Raw genomic sequence first — 21217 nt, 5'->3', positions numbered from 1 at the left:
AAAAGATGCTGAAAGTGGCCAGCATTGCCTAGGGAAAAGTCTTATAACACTTTATGCTTGAAAATCTCAAGGCAACATCAAGCAAATAGATCTGGACAGAGGGAACTAGCCACAGGCAGCTGTCAAACAGCACTGAAGAGAGTGGAGGGTGTTCCCAAGCAGGCAGGATTGATGCTATCTTCCTCTAACACTCCCAAGGCTGGGATTTCCTCCCAGGAAGGTTTTGATAACAATCCTGCACTTTTCCTGCCTCTTACACTGTCAGGAAATACTCACTTGGATTCAAGCCCCCGTCTTTCCCTGTTGCTAAAATTAGTACTGAGTTCCTAAAATAGCATCATCCCAGCCTGTCTGTCAGAAGCAGCAAAGCAAGTGCTCCCCTCTCATTCCCCAAACCACCCATGGACTAGCAGACTCTCAGCAGAGGTAGAAAAAGGGATCATCAGGTGCACAAAGGCCTCTGGGACTGTCATTACCCCTCATGCACAAGAGCTGGTAGTGATGCTCACTTGGGGCACAAGTTCCCTGTAAGGATCCAGCCCAGCAGAGCAGCAGCATGGTGGTCACACCAGACAGACTCACACCAGATCTGTGCCACTCACACACTGAACAACCAAAGAGCTCCTGCAAGGAAAGCCAGCAGCTACATGGACACAAGGATCACAAGGAAAAGCACACAGATAAAAAAGGAACACTAGAATGGATTTAGAGACACTGGGACTCCCCAAAGGGCAGGTGAAAGCAAAAAGCAGCTGGAAGGGGTGGGGTGGTGGGACATCTTGGGGCAGATGCAGCGGGATGGGTGCAGAGGAATGTGTGGTGGCCAAGAGCGGGACACAGCTGATTTCCGAAGGGCCTGGATAACCGCTAGAGGGAGGATGGCAGGCGTCTGGCCCCGGCTCTTTGTGCAGGAGCCCAGCACAGGCTTTCCTCCTGCTCCAGCCTGCACCCTGCTCCCCTGGCAGGAATCCCAGCGGCAGCCGTGTCGGCAGGGGGGTACCTGCCTGCCCCGTCACTGTTTGGTGCAGGGATAGAAGCAGAATTAGGTGTGACCTGGCTTGATTTGCTGAGGATTTTTACTGTTCAGAGGCCTCTGGAAAAAGGCACTTGAGTCTTGGTGTAGATCCACACACCCTCATCAGCACAAACTGCAGCTCAGCAGAGGGAAAACTGGATGATGTGCTGTGGAGACTCTCCCCCCACTAACAGAGGGTCCCCGTGGGGCCAGAGGGAAGCATGCGAGCAGGGAGCAGAGCGTGTGCATGGCATGGTACTGAGGGAAAAGCTTGTCCTGCAGCTGCCCAGGCAGTACCTTTAGTCTTCAGGGCAGTCAAATCCAGTCCGCTTCACCAGCACTAAAGTCACTTAAGCCCTTTGCACCAGTCATTGGAGCAGAACTTTCCTTGGGAAGCTGACCCTGCCATAGGGGCACAGGGGTTATGCTGTGGACAGGCCATGACCATGATCTCTGCCAGGCATCAGTCACCATGAGCTCTTCATAGAGGTATCCCACATCTTCCCTGGCACAGAGCCCCCTCTCCAGGTGAGGGACTGGAGTGTGGGGATCCAGCTCATCAGCTTTGTGAGCAGCCAGCACACCAAGAGTACTGAGCAGCCCCTGTGCCTTACTTGGCACTCCACATTCAAACATTGTTTTTCAGAGAGGGAGGGCACAAACAGGCTGAGACACACCGAAGCAAGGGGCTTGCTTACCCACGACACCACCCGGCCATTGAAGCAGGGAAGCTTGGCATTGTCATCCGAGATCTCTTCTTTCACCACCCTGCAGAGGGGAGAGGAGACAGTCAGAGCTGGGTTCAGGACTTCAAAGGAAAAGGAGACTCCCAGATAGGTATTTGCATACAACACCAGGCAGCCCAGGTTCAGGTTTGGGGATGGAGCAGGAGAGGACTGGCAGCTCTCCCTGCCAGGTTCCTATGCCCACAGCCATGACTGGCAGCCTGAAGGAGAGACAAAGACAGAATAGCCTTTCTATGTGCATACAGCTGTTTCATCCCCCAGATCACGTTTTAATCAGTAAAGCCAAAATTCAGGTGCATATCATAGAATTGTTTAGGTTGGAAAAGACCTTTAAGATCATCAAGTTGAACCATTATCCAAGCACTGCCAAGGCCACCACCAAACCATGTCCCCAGGTGCCACATTTACACAACTTTTAAATACCTTCAGGGATGATGACTCCAATACTCCCCTGGGCAGCCTGTTTCAGTGCCAGACCCTTTTGGTGAAGAAATGTTCCTAATGTCCAATCTAAACCTCCCCTGGCACAACTTGAGGCAATTTCCTCTTGTCCTGTTGCTTCCTATTTGGGAGAAGAGACCAATCCTCACCTGGATACAGCCTCCTTTCAGGGAATTATAGAAAGTGACAAGGTCCACCCTGAGCCTCCTTTTCTCCAGACTAAACACCACCAGCTCCCTCAGCTGCTCCACACAGGACTTATGCTCCAGACCCTTCCCCAGTTTTGTTGCCCTTTTCTGGTCATGGCTCCAGCACCTCAATGTCTGTCTTGTAAGGGGCCCAAAAACTGGACACAGGGTTCAAGGTGTCACCTCAGCACTCTCAAGCACAGGGGACAGTCCCTGCCCTGGTCCTGCTGTGCACACTGCTGCTGACACAACCCACAATGCCATTGACTTTTCTGAGCACACACTGAGCACACCTGAGCACACACTGCCTCATGTTCAGCCACTGGCAACCAGCACCCCCAGGTGCTTTCCCACCAGGCAGCTTTGCAGGCTGCCTTCCCCCACCCTGCAGAGCTGTGTGGGGTTGTGACCCAGGTGCAGGACCGAGCACTTGGCTTTGTCAAACCTCATGGAACTGGCCTTGGCCCGTCAATCCAGACTGTCCAGATCTCTCTGCAGAGCTGTCCTACCCTCCAGCACATCGACACTCCCACCCAACTTAGTCATCTGTGAACTGAGTGTGCCCTCAATCCTCATGACCAGATCATTGATAAAGATATTAAACAGGACTGGCCCCAGTACTGAGCCCTGGGGAACACCACTGTGAGCAGCCAATGGATGTAGCTCCATTCCTGACACCCTCCTGAGCCCAACCAGCCATCTTTCTACACAGGGAGTAGCTCACTTGTCCAAGCCATGAGCAGCCAGTTTCTCCTGGAGAATGCTGTGGGAAATAGTGTCAAAGGCTTTACTAAAGCCCAGGTAGGTAACAACCACAGCCTTTCCTTCATCCACTAACTGTGCCACACTGTCACAGGAGATCAGGCTGGTCAAGCAGGACCTGCCTTTCCAAAACCCATGCCAGCTGGGTCTGATTGCCTGGCTGTTCTGTACATGCCCCATGATGGCACTCAAGATAATCTGCCCCATGACCTTCCCTGGCACTGAGGTTGGGCTGACAGGCATGTAATTCCCTTGGATTCTCTTTCTGGCCCTCCTTGTAGATGGCATCACATTTGCCAACTTCCACTCACCTGGGACCTCCCTGGTTGACCAGGACTGCTGGTAAATGACAGAGTGACTCAGTAAGCACTTCCACCAGCTCCCTCACTATCCTTGGTGGATCCCATCTGACCCCATAGACTTTGGTGTGTTTAAGCAGGTTGCTGACCATTTCCCCTTGGATTACATGGGCTTCATTCTGCTCCCTGTCCCCCAGCTCACATGGCTGGGCACCCTGAGAACAGCTGATCTTGCTATTAAAGACTGAGGGAAAGAAGACATTAAGTACCCCAGCCATTTCCTCACCCTTTGTCACTGTTTCCCCCCACATCCAATAAAGGATGGACATTTTCCTTAGCCCTCCTTCTGTTGCTAACATCATTTGTAAAACCATTTTAATTGTCTTTAACAGGAGTAGCCACGTACGCTCCAGTTGGACTTTGGCCCTTCTAGTTCTTCCTGCATAACCTCACAACATCCTTGTACCACTCCTGAGTTGCCTCCCCCTTCTTCCAAAGGTAAAATATTTTATTTTTTCCTGAGTTTGAGGCAAAGTTGCCTGCTCAGCCAGGCCATTCTTCTTCCCCACTGACTTGTCTTTCAAGCACATAGGGATGGCCTGCTCCTACATCTTTTAGATTTCCTTCCTGAAGAATATCAGCCTTCTTGGGCTCCTTTGCCCTTCAGGACTGCCCCTCAAGGGACTCTGTCAACCAAGTCCCTAATCAAGCCAAAGTCTGCCCTCTGCAAGTCCAAGGTGGCAGTTCTGCTGATCCTCCTCCTTACTCCTCTGAGAATCAAAAACTCTTATCATGTTGTGGTTGGTGTGCACAAGGCAGCCTCCAGCCATCACATCACCCCCCAGTTCTCTGTTCACAAACAAGTCCAGTGCATGCCTTCCCCAGCTGGCTCCCTCACCCGGTGTGTCAGGAAGTTCCTCCACACACTCCAGCAACCTCCCAGACTGCTCCTGCTGTACTGCATTTCCAGCAGACATATTTCCACCAGTTTGCTTATTTCTAAAGAAATACATAATTTCAACCTCTTTATAATGATCTGAAATAATCACAAACTATGCCAGAGATTTCTAATAGATGAAAGTGAAATACATTAAATATGCTGCATGCTAAATGATTCTGTTGCTTTTTAATTACATGCATAATATTTCAACATCATTTCAAGTTTTATAGTTGTGCCATAATGTCATGTCCCTGCATTACACAAACAGCTACATTATTATCAGCCTTCACAGTGAAAGAAGCACTAACTTTCTAAAAAGAAAATTGACCTTTTTTTTTTTTTACTCCTGGGGAAAAAAATAAAGTTTATTTTTCTTATTTTAAATATTACTGGACCTCTAAATACATTTTCCACACAGAATCTGCAATCAAAACAACTTGCAAATTCAGAAGGTTCAATTTCTACTATCTTTGATAAATCAAATACCAAAATAGGCTTTAACAAGCTCATTTCCTTTTCTATCCAATGACAACATTTTAAGCACTCTTATTTAATACAAAGATATATTACAATTAGCTTGTTATACTGTGTTCCCCCTTCCAACCTATATTTAAGGTAGCTTGCAACATATTATGCTTAAAACATGAGGTAACTAGATAGTGAATAAATTATGGGGGTAGGGAGAAGGTCCAACAAAAAAGAACAAAGTAAAGAATGTGAAACCAAGAGAAATTATGTATTAAAAGTAAGTAGATTATAAGTATCTAACACTACTCAGAAGTGGAATCCTATCAACAGATCTGAAAGGTCCCCAAGCCAGTCCTCAACTCACGGGGAATCGAAGAGGACGCACAGGTGGGACACGGAGCTGTGACCCATTGCCCCAGTGCCATCAAGTCGCAGCACGCTGGGGCTTGGAGAAACAGGCGCTCTGGGCTCCTGGCTGTGCTCCCTGGTGTGCCAGCAGCTCTCCCAGCTGTCCCCAGAACAAGACACAAGACCTGCCAACACTCACAAGGCGTCAGCAAAAGGCAAATGAACAGTGCAGGAAGCCTAGAGCTGGGGAGCAGGCCCGCTCCACCCTGCCAGCCCCACTGGTTGCACCGGTGTCACACACGCTCAGCAAAGGGCTGTCCCACAGGGTGAAAGGCAGCACGTCACCTGGCAGCTGGCACTCACAATCCCTGACAAAACTGGAGAGCCAGCAAAGGGACTGCACAAAGGCTACCCTTCCCCAGAAGGCACAGATGAGGAGGTCATGGTTTGAGCAGTCTAATCCACTCCCAGGATGTGTGTTAATTCCTCTTGCACAGATGGAGAAGCAGGAAAAGCAGGAAAGGAGCAGTGACGATGGATTAAAACCCTGATAGCTTAATGCTTCTTCAGCATGTTCTGTGCCAGCCTCTGCCCAAAGCCCCTGCAGCCCAGATGAATGTCAAATACAGGCAGACCCCTTGGGGCCCACCCTCTTTGGTGCCCACACCAGCCTTTTCCAATGCAGGCAAGTTGCCTTCTTCTCACTTCCAAGTGCACACACACATGCACCCTGCCCTGGCTCCACTAGCATCCATTCATACTGTCGCCAGCAGCCTGGACTGCATCCAATTCCTAGAGAGATCTTCAGGCAGAGCCAATTTTCAGTGCTACATGCTGCCTGCTCAGGGACACAGAGACCTGCCTGTGGGCGAAGGGACAGGGTGATATATTTGCTGGGTCAAGGTGACCAACTGCTCAGCACAAGTCAACTATTCCACTTTCAGTGGGGACAGAGGAAACCAACCCCAAGACCCGCCCATCCAGCCTCAGCTGCAATGCCTGATGGAGAACAAGCTCCCTCTGTCCTGAGAGCTGGTCCCTCCTCACTCTTATTACCCTGCGGCTGCCCCAGACATCCCAGGGGTCAGCTCCACCCCAGAGCAGTTTTCTGCCTCCTCCTCCAGCCACTACATTATTTATCACTATTTATCACCCAGATGCCAGAGCACAATGGATTATATATTTAGACTCTACAGAGCAAAAACTGATAGTGCTGGAGTCAGGCACATGCCGAGCAGGAATATCTCTGCAACACTGCTCACATCTGTCACCCCTCACACCATCCCAGCTATTTGTGCCCTGCATTCCTTTCCAGCCTCAGCCTGAACTGCAGCCTTCCTCCTCCATTCCTTTCCAGCCTCAGCCCTAGCTGCAGCCTTCCTCCTCCCACCTCTCACCACTCTTCCAGTCACACTTCTCGCACGGACACGACCGCAGGTTCACACGTCAGAAGCCACCGAGTGAGCAGCCTCTGGGGGAGCTGTGAGCAGTGCCACGTTTCTGCTCCGCGCTTGAATGGGGAGGCAGCCATGAGATGAAACTGTCCCGCGGATGTGCTGGCAGGGAAAGCCATCCTCTGAATGTGCTGGGAACAGCCCCCACCTGATGGTGTCTGAGCCCAGGATTCCTGAAAGAGCAGACCCAGAAGGAGTTCAGGCTCTCTGGTTCTCACCAAGCCTTTCCTTTTCCCAGAGCCCAGGGAAAACATCTGCCTAAGGATGATTTCAGAGGGACTGCTTTGAGTTTACTGTCAGGTTTTGAATGTTCCAATGTCCTGCTGGGGGCTGGGTAGAACATGGCTAAGAATGGTGGCCAGGAAAAACCCCGTTCATGTGGAAGCGACCCAAGCCTTGCCCAGGCGAGTGCAGTCCAGGACCCTCGGTGCTGCTGCCCTGCCCAGAGAATTGCCCTGCGGCCGGGCACTCAGCGGCCCCCTTCCCATCCTGGGGCCAGCAGACATGCCGAGGCCAAGCTGCAGCTCAGCGCCTGGCACGCAGGCCCAGCGCTCCCCGGCACTCATCTGCCTTGAATTTTCCAACAAAGAGACCTGCGGGAGGGAGGAAGGAGGGAGGGTTACAGGGGAGGCAGGCCGAGTGGGCGGATGATTCCACCGCCATCCCCAGTGACACGGGGCCAAGCCAGGGGGAGGAGGAGGAAGAAGAGGAGGAGGGGACGAGGCAGGAGCCCGGTTGGAGTGTGCGGAGGGGGCTGCCAGGGCTGACACAAGCAGCACATCTGCTCCCATGCAGCTGGGGGAGGGGAAGGGACAACCCCGGCAGCAGGGAAGGAAGCAAAGGAAACTCAGCTCCAACCCTGGCTCCATCCCTACCCTCCCACCAGCTCCTCCTTTGGAGCCAGCAGACCCTCTCCCCACGGCCTGGGAAGGTGCCATGCTCCCAGTTTCCCTCCCGCTGCCTTGCCGGCGGGAGCAGCTGGCAGCCTGGAACATGGATGCAGAGGCGGGTGAGGGACAGGCAGGCAGACGCTGCCTTCTCCGGGGAGTTCCAGCCTGGCTCAGGAAATTAGAGGGTATTTTATATCACAGAGTCATGTCCTAGGAATGAAGGGAAGGTGGGGAACAAGAGAGTGTGCACAGGAGTGAAAGGAGGCCATAAACCCCAAGCCGCGGAGACGACCGCGCCATGTCAGACCCCGGCTGCGCACACATCGCCAGCGCAGCTGCTCTGCTCCAGCCTCCTCGTTTCCCCTCGGTGGCCTCCAGCCTGGCTGAGGCTGTGGATACAAGCGAGTTTCTAGCTTCAGCTAGCTCTGGTCTCTCCTGAGCAGCATCCGCTAGCCACAGCAAGGTCCCTGAGAAGAACTCTGACGGAGTAATACAAGCCCAGCAAAAGAAGAAGTCCAAGAGGCACGGACAAAGGCTTCCACAGGATTTGAACCTCAGATTTGGAGGCAGGCTTGGAGCTCAGCAGCCATTACTGCTTGTTTCTGGCAGTCCTGTACCCCAGCTGGCCTATCTAAGGGCTTGCCGCAGGGAGGATACTCAGAGAGGAGAAATCACAGACATGGTGGCAAACACAAAAGCTGGATCTGGCATCAGAGGGGTCAGTACCAAGAAGGGAGGTAGGGCTGGGGACCTCTCGAGCATGTTGGACAGCTTGATGGCCAGGATGAAAAACAGGGGACGTGCAAAGATTGAGAAGACAACTGAGCAATGACAATTTCACACTGAAAAGATGCAAAGTTAGAGCAGATTAAAGAAGTAAGACGTCTCCTCAAGCGTTAAGAGGAAAAACCTTTACAGAGCAGCAACGTTCTTTCCAACAGTGGAAAGCCCAGGAATTAAATTATAAACAATCTTCTCTTACAACATTCCAGAAGTGCACAATTTGGTTGATCGTTCCTGTAACCTTAACAGCCCCCATCTTCTACAGCTCACAAAGGAAGAAAAAAAACCCCAAAAACCAACCAAACAAAAAAAATATCAGGAAACACTTCTACCCAACAGCACAAGCTTCAGAGATTTACACACTAGAAATGTGATCTCATTTTCAAGACCTCTAGTACACTCCCCTTAGGGTAGAGATGTCTTGTTTCCAATTGATTATATAGATTAATAATGCTTCATAGCAAAAGGAAGCACCTTCATATTTTACGACCCAAATATGAGCAGCTCCTGGCTCTAGAGCAAAATCCTTATCTATTCTGTAAGATAGTGCTGAAGCCACAGGGATGAGCTCTGCAGCCATTTCACCAGATTAGAAAACTGGACAGGGCAATTCTCTGTGAGTGCTGGGATTTCAGTTGGGAAATATGTGTCTGTTAGATTAAGCCCAGATATGATGTGTGTATTTCCCAAGGGGATACAATTCACCCAAGAGCTACAGACCCAACCAAAGAATACACATGGCAGTGATCACACGTGTATCAGTGAGACCTCAGGCTTTGCAGGCAAACAGGATGAATCAAACAGGATTAGAGGATTTGAGCTGTCTGTCTCTGTAAGCCAACACACTCCTTGGGTCTCCCTCATTGTATTTTCACCTCCTGTGCAAAGAAGAGGAGTACAAATTGCATTACACTGGGGTGAGAAGGGCTCTCTGACCATAAACAGACTGTCACTCTCCCATTTAATTTCCCTTCCAAGCCCCCAGACAGGTTGTTCTGCACTGCTCCTCTGTGCTGCAGCACAAGGTAAAAGGGGAAATACAGATTTGTAGATGGTCTCATTCTCAGACCTGCTGTCCTCTCTGTCCCAGCACCCCATGTGAACATGAGCTCCTTTGCAGCACTCTCTTTACCTGGTGTGCTTCTCAAGAATCAAGAAGCACAAATCATCAGCAGCTGTCCTACTACCAAAACAGTAACACACCTCTGCACTTGTGCAGGAATGGCCACCCCTGCCCACCTAACAAGTCCAGGGAGCATCACAAGGACTCCTCAAAGGTCATTCCATTTCAAGCTACTACCTGCACTCCTCAAGAATAGGCTCTTTAGTTTTCAGAGAATGGTTTGAGTTGGAAAGGACCTCACAGATCATTTAGTCCCAGTCCCCCTGCTAGGGGCCTAGAGCCTCCCTCAATCATGTTCACTTCTGCTGCCTCACAGCCTCTTCGTGCACCATCCCCAGCTTTCTGTGCTTTCCCCCCACGGTCAGTCAGACATCCAAGATGCCAACTATTTTCCCTGAGAAGCCCTCATCAATACATTTGCAATCACTCCACTGGACAAACACCAGGACAAGCAGAGCCCCTAAGTCTGGGCGATGCTTGGCTCCAGCTGGACCTGTGCTCAGCCCTATGGGTATCACTGGGTGGCAGATGACAGAGATCAGATCTCCTGTTCACCTACTCCAAAGGCTGGAAAAGGAATGGCATTTAGGAAGGAGCCACCCAGGCTCAGAGGCCTGCCCAGGAGCAGCACTTATCAAAGCAAAGCTACAGACTGATTTCACGGCGAGTGCAGAGCCCTGGCAGCCCCTCCCACCTTGATCCCAGAGTGACCATCTGGCTGCAGCCCTGCTCTGCAAACAAGCCCGACCAGCCTGTCCTCCACCGACCTACTGGCAGCAGGAATCTGCACAGGGACTGCAGGAGGCACCTCCACGCTAATTAATCCTGCCCTGCCCAAGCGATGCTTCCAACCTCCGGAAGGACATTTACAGACATCATCAAAGAAAGCATTCTGCTGGCCCCCGAAGGTTCAGTGACACTTTCAGTCTCTTTGAATTGGAAATCAGGACAAACGGGAACTTCCAGCAGAAGCCAAGTCAGGTTCTTCATGTTGCTAGCTCAATTTCATCTCCTCAGTAACTAAAAGCTTGCATGAAGATACAACACAACACAAAGATACAAGACAAGTGCAGGGACTCACTGTGAGAAAAAAAAGATTTGAGGTTAAACATCTGCAGAAATGACCTTTAGAGAACGGAGACAATTCCACAGACATAGTAACAGTGGCCAAAAGCTGGGCTTGTATTCAGGCTGGGAGAGGAAACAGGCCCAAAGAGGCCCCAGCCAGAGATGTGTATGAGACAGGGTAAAATCCTGATGTGGTTGCTGTGGTTCACACTAATGTGAGACAGCAAGCACACCGGAGGAAGGAGGCTTGGTGTGCTGTGACACTCAGCTCCATCTGGACACAGACAGCAGGAAGAGCCCACAAGGCAGAGCTGCAAAACACCAGCTCCTGCCGACAGAGGGAAAGGGAGAGAGGTGAAAATAGTGCAGAGGCGGACAAAGGGTTTATCTGGCTACTGCTGGTTACAAAACGCAAAGGACAACACCAGCTTATCAAGAAGCTTGTGAATGAGGTGTGTGTGCCCCACAGGGAGCTCCTTGCAACTCCCCATGAGTGAGAAGTCACTCCCCCTTTCTAGGCTGGCTAGAAAAGCAACAGCCTCCCCTGCAATGTCCAGGGAATTCACACTGGTTAAGACGACTGTGAGGAGCTGCAAAGAGCCCCAGGGCTGCTGGGGGGACAGTGTGAAGTTTGCACATACACCACAACCAGGGGAGAAGGCCGCGATGCCTGGGAAGGCTCTGCATGCACCGTGAGGAGCGCAGTAGCAGGCCTTCCTTTTCTGGCCCTCAGCTGAGGGACACCAAGTCAGCCCTGCTTTTTCTAACAGCAAGCGAGGCTCCTGCCAAGAAAGCGCTGCTGCTGTGGAATGTGCTGGGCCAGCAGTACAGCTCATTCCTGGAAAAGCATCAACTCAGCGGGAGACCAAGGAGAGGAGAACAGGGGGAAATTGGGAAGAGGGGGAGGGTGGGAAACAAAGTCTGAAAGCTTGGACTTCCACACCTGGGGAAGCACAGAGCAGGATGCTCACCAGCACCTCCTCGTCACGGGCTGCCAGCACAACAGCCCTGGCCAGCACCAGCCCTATGCGCTAGGAGCGCCCTTCTGCCAGCCAGATACCTCCAGAGCAGATCTGGGACCACACAGACCAAGGCAGATGCCTGTGGGGAAGAGGAGCAAGGTTCATTTCCCCCATCATGTTAATAATTAATTTAATTTAATGACAGATCTCCACGAGGAAATGACAAAGCAGCCTCCACATGTGTCCAGTCCTCAAGGCACTGACCAGCTCACATTACGCTCTCCTTGCATAAACAATTTTGCAAGAGCCTCCCTAGGAAACCGACTCAACCTCCTACCCGATGGGAAGGGGTCTTGAAGCATGACAGGCTGTAGATGGCTGCACCTACTCTGCACATCCAGCTGGGCTGCCATCAGCAACAGCTCTGCTAACTGGGTCTGTAAGATGTACAGAGAACCCCCATAAAACCAACAGGCTGTTAATAAAGCTCACAACAAACTTTCACCACAAAACATGTGCCAAAGACAATGAAAAGGACTCACGCAAAGAAGAGCCCTTCAGTGTCACAAAAGCTGCATGGTGGCAAAGACACAACTCTGTCCCAGATTGCAAGCTATTGCAGTACTGTGAAAAATGGGCAAACACTGATACTACATCCCTCTGGTCCTAAAATGCAGGAGGCAGAAGAGAGCATGAGGGGTCGAACACTCATAAGAAACTTTTCTGACCATTGCTAAGGACACTTAATTGTTTTTCTTCCTCATCTGCTTTTGACGGTGTCATGCAGATAGTACAAAAAATTCCCTGTATTAAAAAATCAGTGAATAGAGCAAGTTTTAGTAGCCTTTAATATACTTCATCAATTTCACTAATACCAGACTTATTCACCAAACTCCATTCAAGACATAGGGCAACAATACAACAAGTAACATACCATAACATCCTTTACCAGGCTAGCCAAGCTTGCCCTCCAGCCAACCACCCAGCAAGTATGAAAATACTGTTCAACTGCTGGAAGAAAGAGCAAGAAAGGTGCTCCAGTCCCAACCAAACCAATCATGTGCTGGCACACAACTTTCTCAACTAAAGGTCCAGAAAGTAGATGAAAGCCATACAGTAGGACCCAATACATTACTGTAAATATAAAGTGTTCACAGTTGCCATGTACAGAATTCAGTTCAGGTCCTACCAGGACTCACCTATACACCAGGAATCATCTTCCTTTTCAACAAGAGAGCAAGCCTCTCCTCAGTTTAGAAGAGGACAGTGTTTTGGATCACTGTAGCACCACGTCCAACTGCTGCTTTTCTTTGACACTGTGAACTCCTGGACCTGACCCTGTCACATACCATGCAAAACCTTCCACCAGCTGTCTCTGACAACTGCACCAAAGACTGGGTAATGGCCACTGACCCCCAGAAATCACCATCACAGGACATGGAATGTTTCTCTTGTGGAGGGTCTCAAAGCCACAACTGCCAACTCCTAAGTCCTTCAAGGACAGAAGAGTGCAGGGGAAGGATGCACAACCTGTCTACAAGTTGTAGATATCCCATGTAAATATCCCATGAGCTCAGTAACTGTGTTGAACTGGTCATGCTATACATTAGCTATTCCCAAAGGCAGCTCAGAAATACTCATCACATGTTGTTACTGCAATAGGGCCATCCTGTGTCTGTGGATCTGCTGGCAAGTCATGTTACAAGACCACCCTGATTTTGAGCTTCCTAATTATCTGTAGTACTGACACCAAGTTCCCTTGAAGCATCTCTCCTGTAAGTTACATGTAGAGTGACCACAAACACTTAGTACCAACACCACATGTTGATCAACCAGGAGCACAGCTGGACCCTACAACATGGCCAGACACAGTCCCCACCTCACATCTACAAACCCTTCTACATGGCAGAGCTAAGTCAGACCCAGCTCCAGCATCGTGCACACTGGCAGAGATGTTACACGCCTTGTGTTAGTTTGGAACTGCCCCAAGGAAACCCAGAGCTTACCCTAAACTGATGCAGATGTTGACATCCTCAAAATACCCTGACACTTCCAGGATGACTAGACAAGGAATAGTCTTAAAGAGTTTTCCCAAGTCTAACTTTTTGGCCCCTGCTGAAACAACACATTTTTAATCTAGAAGAAAAATCCACCTCACAGGACCCCCTTCAGGACCTAAAGGTGCATTTACCAGCTCTAGGTCTAAGGCAGGTTTGCCATAAGGGACTTAGCTCTGCAGCCAGAACCATGAAAATCCACCCTTCTCAGAGCCACAAAAAACAGTAAGAAAACTCAAATGAGCAGAGTGCAAGAGCAAGACTCCATGCATGGAGCCCCTATATGGATTTCCAGTATGGCATAGCCCCATCTGGGCCCACAGGCAAGTCTCTGTGTGAATGGCACTAACATACTGGTTGAGCTAGGCAGGGCTGAATGAACTGGGACAGCTGGTTAGCTGTATGCAAACACAAGTATGAAGTTTGCATATCCATCACAGCTTCTGGAAAAAGCTTCAGTTTGAGAAGCTGCTGCTCCCTGGGGCCAACCAGGCAGCAGCCATCAGCACTGCAGCAACTTTCTCCCTGCCTTGATGGCATCAGGCCACCAAGCCAAGGTTGTCACCTGCTGCTGACACTGCTCTGGCTGTCAACAACAGCAGCACAGCACAATGCAGTGTACAGGGGACAGCCTATTTGCTTGCAGGTCATGAGACACAAAACACCATGAGTAGGTAGTCAGAGTAATGCTGAGGGAAAGAGTTGAAGCCCAGACAGGGGCAGGTACTGCTCTAACACCAGCTTCCCTGCTATAATAATCCATGCACAGCCAAAGCTCCTAAACACAGAGCCCTCTGGCAGACTCTCAGTGTTCCCAGAACCAGCCAGTAGCCACCAGCAAACAAGGAAAAGTCCACAAACTCTGCTACCCAGATCCAGAACTCCCAGCCTATCACAGAGGCAGCTGCCAGCGATCAGAGGGGCCACGTAGCAAATAAATTCCTCTCCAAACCCTAGGGGCAGGTCAAAAACCAGCAGAGGAAAGACCTTCCCACACAGCAGCCAGTGACAGCTCTCCCAGAAACAGAGCTTTGCTCCAAGTCATGTGAGGAAGCCTTTCCCACTTCAGCTTCTGTCTTCAGCCAGGACCAGAAGGACAGACTCTCACTGCAGCAACTCAGTCACTGCTCACACTGCACCCTCTTTTCCCCAGCTCTAACATCCTAAAAAATTTTAGTCAACAAGACACAAGAACAAATACCCCAGTGAGGAGATAATCACCACAAAGGATTTAGTGGAGCAGGATACCCAAATATGCTTCTGAGGCCTTCCATAGCTAGCTGTGACTGAAAAAAACAACACCCCTGGTATGTACCCTTTAATAAATAACTGATACAACAACCACAACAGTCCCAACCCTCCACTGTGATACAGAATTACAGAGCACAGGAAGGTCAGCGCCAGGCATCTCTGCCTGCCAAAGCCTCCCGAGAGTTCCAGCCCATTCCTGGATGGGTTTAACATTAGTGCTACAGTAGTAACAACATAGCAATGGAAACAAGTGAAACCAAGAGCTTTGGGGCTCAGGGAAACACTAATGCTTCAGCTCTGCAAGCTAATGCAGTCCTCAGAGACCACAGCCCAAAAGCTCACACTCTCTCCTAAGGCCACCATGGCATTACACAGATAAGCACATGGACAAAGCAGACAAAGTCACAGAGATTAGACTAATTCCCCTATTTGTACCTTATTGAAACGCCTTCCAAAAAGCCTTTACAAAAGGATTTGGTCCAAAAATTTCCAACGGCAGCCACCAGCGGGATTAAGTTTTACTTAACTTGCCAGCTGCTGCCTAACAAGCCAGCACCAGTGGGACAAACAGTAACACAGCCACGTGGTGCCACATCCCCCCTCTGGAAAACAACAATCCATCCAGCACAGGTCAGAAGGGCAGGCTCTGAATAACAAACAAGGGATGGAGAGAGGAGGAAATCAATAGGAAACACCAAAAACACACAGCCCTGACTGCTGCTTCATCAGATGTGCAACACGATGCAAAGCTGGTGCAACATGAAGGCAATTTCCTGCAGACTCAGTATCTGCTGTGTGCTGCAAGCCCAGCTCCTCTTCATGGGCTTTTTCACAGATCAAGTATCTTAAACCACAACATTGTTCTATCTATTTGGATGCAGTCAAGGGTGGAGGAGTAGCAATTCATTACAGCAGGTACCCTCAGCTCAGAACAGTTCAGCAACTGCCATGCAGACATGGAAGAGGCTTCCCACCCCTTTAAATACACTGAGCTCAAAAAGGACTTCAGGAATTTCAAGTATGCTCCCTACACCTCTACATATACAGCTTTCAAGTCTAGATGAAGGGCCTGATGCCCACCCTGACAGAGGACTGAAGCCAAACCCATGTCTGCAGCAGAAAAGCTGCAGGGGAAATCAGATTTTCTTTGCTTACATTCATAGACCCTTCTTTCCTGAGCATCCCCACTTGCATAGGGTTGGATGGCAGCCTCCACTTGAAGAATTCACACCTGCTAGGAGACCAGGTGAAGAAATCACAGAAGAAAGAGGCCAGGAGCATGATGGAGAAGAGGGACTTACTGAAAGCTCAGTCCTCCAAGCACAATGACCTTGGGCTCAGGGATCATCTACCTCCACCCCTGCACACCACCATCTTCCTTCTCAGAGTCCATTATGAAATGCAGCCTCCCCAGCAACACCCTGCTCTCACTGCAGCCACGTAGGAGGGAACATCGCTGCTTACACCACCACCCAGAAGACCCAGTACCCACCTTGTGGGTGAGCCAATGTCTGGGATTTGGGAACAGCAAAGTTCTAGATGAAATTCTAGAGTTCACTTTAGAAAAAAGATGTATCTCAGCAGGAACCAGAAAACTGAGCAGCGGGGCCACAACTATCATATCATAACAACAAAAACCGTTCAGGTTGTGACCCAAATTATGGTGATTTATGAGCCATTTTTTATGGCATTTTGCCTTGACCTCCAAGACTGAACCATGCAGGAGCACAGCTGTACCAGAGCCAGGGCACACTGATTTACTTTGCAGCAATTTCTGAGACATCAAGGTAAGTTTTTGCTCTGTACTGGAATTTGGAGGACCAGAGTCCTCCAGATGATTTCAGAACACTGAAATGCACCAAAACAGCTGCATTCACATGGCTGAGTAAAGGTTTCTTGACCTTTCTTTTTTCCAGAAATGACAAAAGAGGCTTAAAATTAAGAAACATTCCCATCAAACACATAACTGAAAACAATGCCTCTCCAAGAAAAATGCTGGCTTCAACATGACACCATATTTTGGGAGAAAATACATTCAGTCAAAAAAAATTTCTGACCAGTTCTGGCTGCAGACTAGTTCAATAGCTGTTGTAAAGCTTCATTGTTTGCATAGGACACACAAGGCCTTAGGGAAATTGGTCTCCAGCCTGATTTGGCTAACTTGGCTTTTCAAACACCACCCCTGGGCAAAGAAACCAGGCTGTGACTGCCATCCCATGTGGCCTTCAGAGCACAGCTCCAACCACAACTGAGAACGTCGGACACCTACAGAGACAGCAATAGCTGGGTCTGAACAGCAGGACACACAGGGCCAGGCACAGACAATACAGCCTAGGGAAGCAGGGAATACTGTCAACTAACCATCTCCATCTTCACCTCAACCCTGGCACTGCTGTAGCCCCCACCACCACAACACTTGGAAGCGGCCTCCAGCAGCAGCTCCAGCCAGAACCAGCTCCGGTGTCCATGGGCCACCCCAAGCACGGGCAGCATTACAGGAACTCCCCACCACAAATGCAGACAGTGGTTAGCAGCTCTCTGCCAAATCCTCAGCAGCTCAGGAGACAGAGGCACAGGCTGCACTAACCTACATGCAAAATGTCTGCAGTAACTGCTGGTGGGCCCTTGCTAACCAGGGCAGCTCACCTCACAGCAGGCATGGAAACATCCTCTGGAGCACAACAGATGGGATGCTGTGGCCTTTCATGTGTAAAGTGCTCCTCTCCACATGGAATGGACAGGGACTGACTAGAAACTGAAAAAAAGTGCTTCCAGTAGGGCCAGTGCTGTCACTAGACCACCACAAAGGATGTGAGCATGCAAGGGAGTTCTGTAGGCCCTTTCACTCATGAACTTCTTGCCAACCTCTCTCAGCATGAAATTCATGCTGACATGGAAGCAGCCTCCATCGGGGCATGGGACATGCAAAGGTCTTCTGGAGACAGCAAAAGTTTCCAATTAAAAATAAATTTTAAAAAGTTCTCAAAATCAAAATAAAACAACTCCCCCAACACATGCTACAAAGAGCTGGCAGGAAAGGCGGGGGCACCATGCCAGGGCTCACCACTGCTTAGAAACTGACACTGCTTATTAAGTTTAGGATCCCTTCCCCAGCTCCCAGCATTTCCAGCCAGAAGGACAGTCACCGCTGGTATCAATTTCAAAAAGACCCTGCAATAAAAATAAATCACTCAGCCTTTCAGAGAGCATCAACGCATTTCCTCATGCACATGTGCAGAGATGAGGCTGCCAAACACCAGTGGCATCTGACCCCTGCACTGGGAATTCCCGCAGCGCCCGCTTTGTTCTGCCTCCAGAGCGCTGTCCTAATCACTGCCTCGTACCCGGCTTTGGAGAGCAGGTGATAATTAAGCAGGTCTGGATAAGATACTGGGCCAGTGATTAGCTGGATACCAATTTTCACTTCACGGCTGAGACCAAAGAATCACCACAGCTATGAAACTAAAATTGGAATGGAGACCTGCAAGAGGGAGAAACCAGCGGCGGCAGGAGAGCAGCACCATCCCACCACCGTACCTCAGATCACTGGTGTTCTCCCAGCAATGCAGAACCAGTAGGATGGGGAGGGAGGAGTGGTCCCCTTGCAGAAGAGTGGGGGCCCTTCTGCTCTCCAGTCTAGAAGAGGGGAGGTGGCCAAGTGAAGATAAGCAAAATGATCACCAAATTGATTTCTTCACAGGCAAGAGAAATTCGAACTTTCAGCACTCCACAATTTATGGAAAGACAAGGCAGAATTTCAGACCAGTTGCTAAGGATTTACCTGGACACACAATTTGCACTCATTAAAATGCTCTGAAAAGTTTAGCTTAAACTTTAGCATGCCCCTGTGGAAACACATTTTGATCGATAGAGAATGAGCAGTATCAATAAGACATAGAAAACGAATCAAAAGAAATCACATATCAGCTGATATAAGAGTATTCTTAGAGCTGTACCAGATAAAAAGACAAATCTGTAGTTCAGCTGAGGCAAACAGGCACAATATCTGGCTGGTGAGAAGTCCACACTGCCCAGGTGCATTTCTCATGATGGACTGGGGTAGGAGACAACACTATACACATGACTGAAGCCCATGTTCCAGCAAACTACAAGCCAGAGACCATCAGCAGGGTTGTTCCCCTCCCAACTGCACAGGTGCCCAGAAGAATTTACAGTCCTGTTCTTGCAGCACCTCTATGGAACTGAGAGCTCTGTCATGCTAAGAGACACACAAATGTTTGCCCAAGAAGGTCCCAGTGTCAAGTGGACAAGACAAAGCACAGTTGGAGATTCCATTTTATGGATTAAGGAAAAAAAAAAAGAAATTAAAAAGTCTGCTCAAAATCCCACAAAAAACCTGATGGAGAATATGGACCTCAAAAATAGTCACAGCACTGCACTGATCTAAGGTGCTCTTCTGCTGATCAACACACAGCTCCTACCTGTGAAACACCAAATGAAAAGATTCAAGCTGCAGGAAGAAACCTTCCCTCTTTAATGAGTGCAGTGTTAGCAGTCAAGGGTAGTTCCACACTTCATGGTGAGACACATCCACACAAAGCATCTCAGGTCCAGGACTCAGGTCCAAGACCACAGGACCACATCTGTGCACTGCCCCACTCATACCATCCATCAGCTGACCTTCATGTGCCTCCACTTCTGGGATCAGCAGCACACACAGCCAACAAGGGCACAAATATCTGCACTCTGTTATGTGCAGCTGCATCAGCAGCATCAGCCTTCCTGCTGCTCACAACTCCTCTCCCCAGGACCAGGTGCAGGAATTCTTCTCATTTCTCCTCTTTGCCACCCAGAAGTGACACCACTCTGGGGTCTTAATTATTTGAAGCTGAGAACTAACTCCTGCCATAGCCTGACAACTCCACAGCCACCCAGGGGAACCTCAGTTCACATTTCCAAGGAGATGTAAACACTGAAGCTGCTCCATCACTACTCTGATTCTCAGAGCAAACAAATATTAACAAGATAAACAAAAGAATGAAAAATCCCACACACCAAGACTGAGGCTGTAATACTGCCTTGGGGATGAGGTTAGCTGAAGGGAATACCAGACTGGAGATCCACAGCCTGGAAAAAAAGGTGGAAGAGTGAGAAAGAGTCAGACTGGCTTTACAGAGGTGAGAGGAAACATTGGAGATTCTGCTGCAGCTGGCTCTGGAAGGTGAGATGTCTCCATTCCTAATAAGATGAGAGGAAAAGTTTGGTTTATGCCACAGGGATCCAGCAGAAGGTCCAAAGCAGAATCATGGGATCAGCTGCCCTAAGGCCATCTACTTCTTCTCTCATGGAGGGGGCTTTAACCTGGGTCCTACTCCTGGACACTGCCCAGCTGAGAGACTGCAGCCCAGCACAAGCCAGACACAAGGCACCCTGAGGGAATCTCCTCAGGGAAGGAGTTGAGAGGAATACATGTGTGTGAGAGAGAAATGCTTTTCCCTGTCACACAGCTTCTGAATGCCACCATTGTTAACCTCCAGTCTAGTTCTCACTAATTGCCCATGTATTTGCAGTCAAGCAGTCGAGGTGCCTCCTGCCCTTCTGTCTCTGATTCTCCCTGCAGGCCAATGGCTTGCTTTCTCATGGACATCAATTACCAGGGATCATGAAATTTTGTGTGCTGCCTGGGCCTTCAGGGCTTCTCAGAGACAAGGCTGCAGCTGGACTGCTCTGGTTGTTCCCACCATGTTCCAGCCAACCACCAGCACATTCTTCAGCTCTCTGGAAAGCAGCAGAGTCAGTTTTCCTGAAGAAGCATCCATGGCGACAGAGTCTTGCTCTGTCTCTCAAACCCCAGGCCTTCAACACGCTGCTCCAGGACTCATTGCCCAGGACTTCTCCAAGGAACAGGTTGCCCACACACAGCCCCTGACCCCCTCTCAGCTGCACCTTCCCTTCCAGAGAGGTCTATGCTTCCCAAATAAATTAGCTGAACTGGTCACAACAAAAATCTCATCCCATGCATTTCTGACACAACTGATCTTGTGGTGTCTTCCTGAGTGACTTTCCCCTCTCTCTGCTATCACCCACTATAACTCCCTATGCTGCTTTATCGTTGAATTTTGTTAATCTACCATCTAGCTCTTCTTGTAGAACCTTAGAGAGGATGAAAAGGCACAGCACAAAACCTCACTGCCACCAGACCCCTCTTCCCAATGCAAGATGCTGCTATTTATTACTAAACTGTTTATAGCTGCACACTCCCCCACCCACATGGCAATGTTTCATTCAAGACAAGTTTGAATTCACTTCAAGAACAACATTTCAAAGGATCCCAAAGCATTTGTTTACAAACAGCATGCATGGAGAATTCACTTCTCCCACCAATGAACATGGTCCCCTCCGAGACAGGGAGAGGCAGCTGTTTCATAGCACCCAATGGTACTCAACAGCTGAGGGACAGG

The 21217-nt window shown here is 49.6% G+C and overlaps 1 protein-coding gene across 6 annotated transcripts in view; it reads right to left on the bottom strand.

Annotated features, from left to right (window-relative positions):
* DVL3 (dishevelled segment polarity protein 3) overlaps nucleotides 1-21217 on the bottom strand; it is a 33990-nt gene that overhangs the window by 10411 nt on the left and 2362 nt on the right. For all 6 annotated transcript variants that reach the window (XM_071437901.1, XM_071437904.1, XM_071437906.1 and 3 more), the window contains exon 2: nucleotides 1714-1783. In XM_071437901.1, coding sequence (XP_071294002.1) covers nucleotides 1714-1783 — 70 coding nt within the window. The remainder of the gene's footprint in view (nucleotides 1-1713; nucleotides 1784-21217) is intronic.

This window comes from Agelaius tricolor, unplaced genomic scaffold, assembly GCF_023055355.1.
Source record: "Agelaius tricolor isolate 1412-34295 unplaced genomic scaffold, bAgeTri1.0.p SCAF_12, whole genome shotgun sequence".
NCBI classification, from domain to species: Eukaryota; Metazoa; Chordata; class Aves; order Passeriformes; family Icteridae; genus Agelaius; species Agelaius tricolor.
The sequence above is the reverse complement of the archived record's forward strand: the minus strand, read 5'-3'. Positions and strand labels throughout refer to the sequence as shown.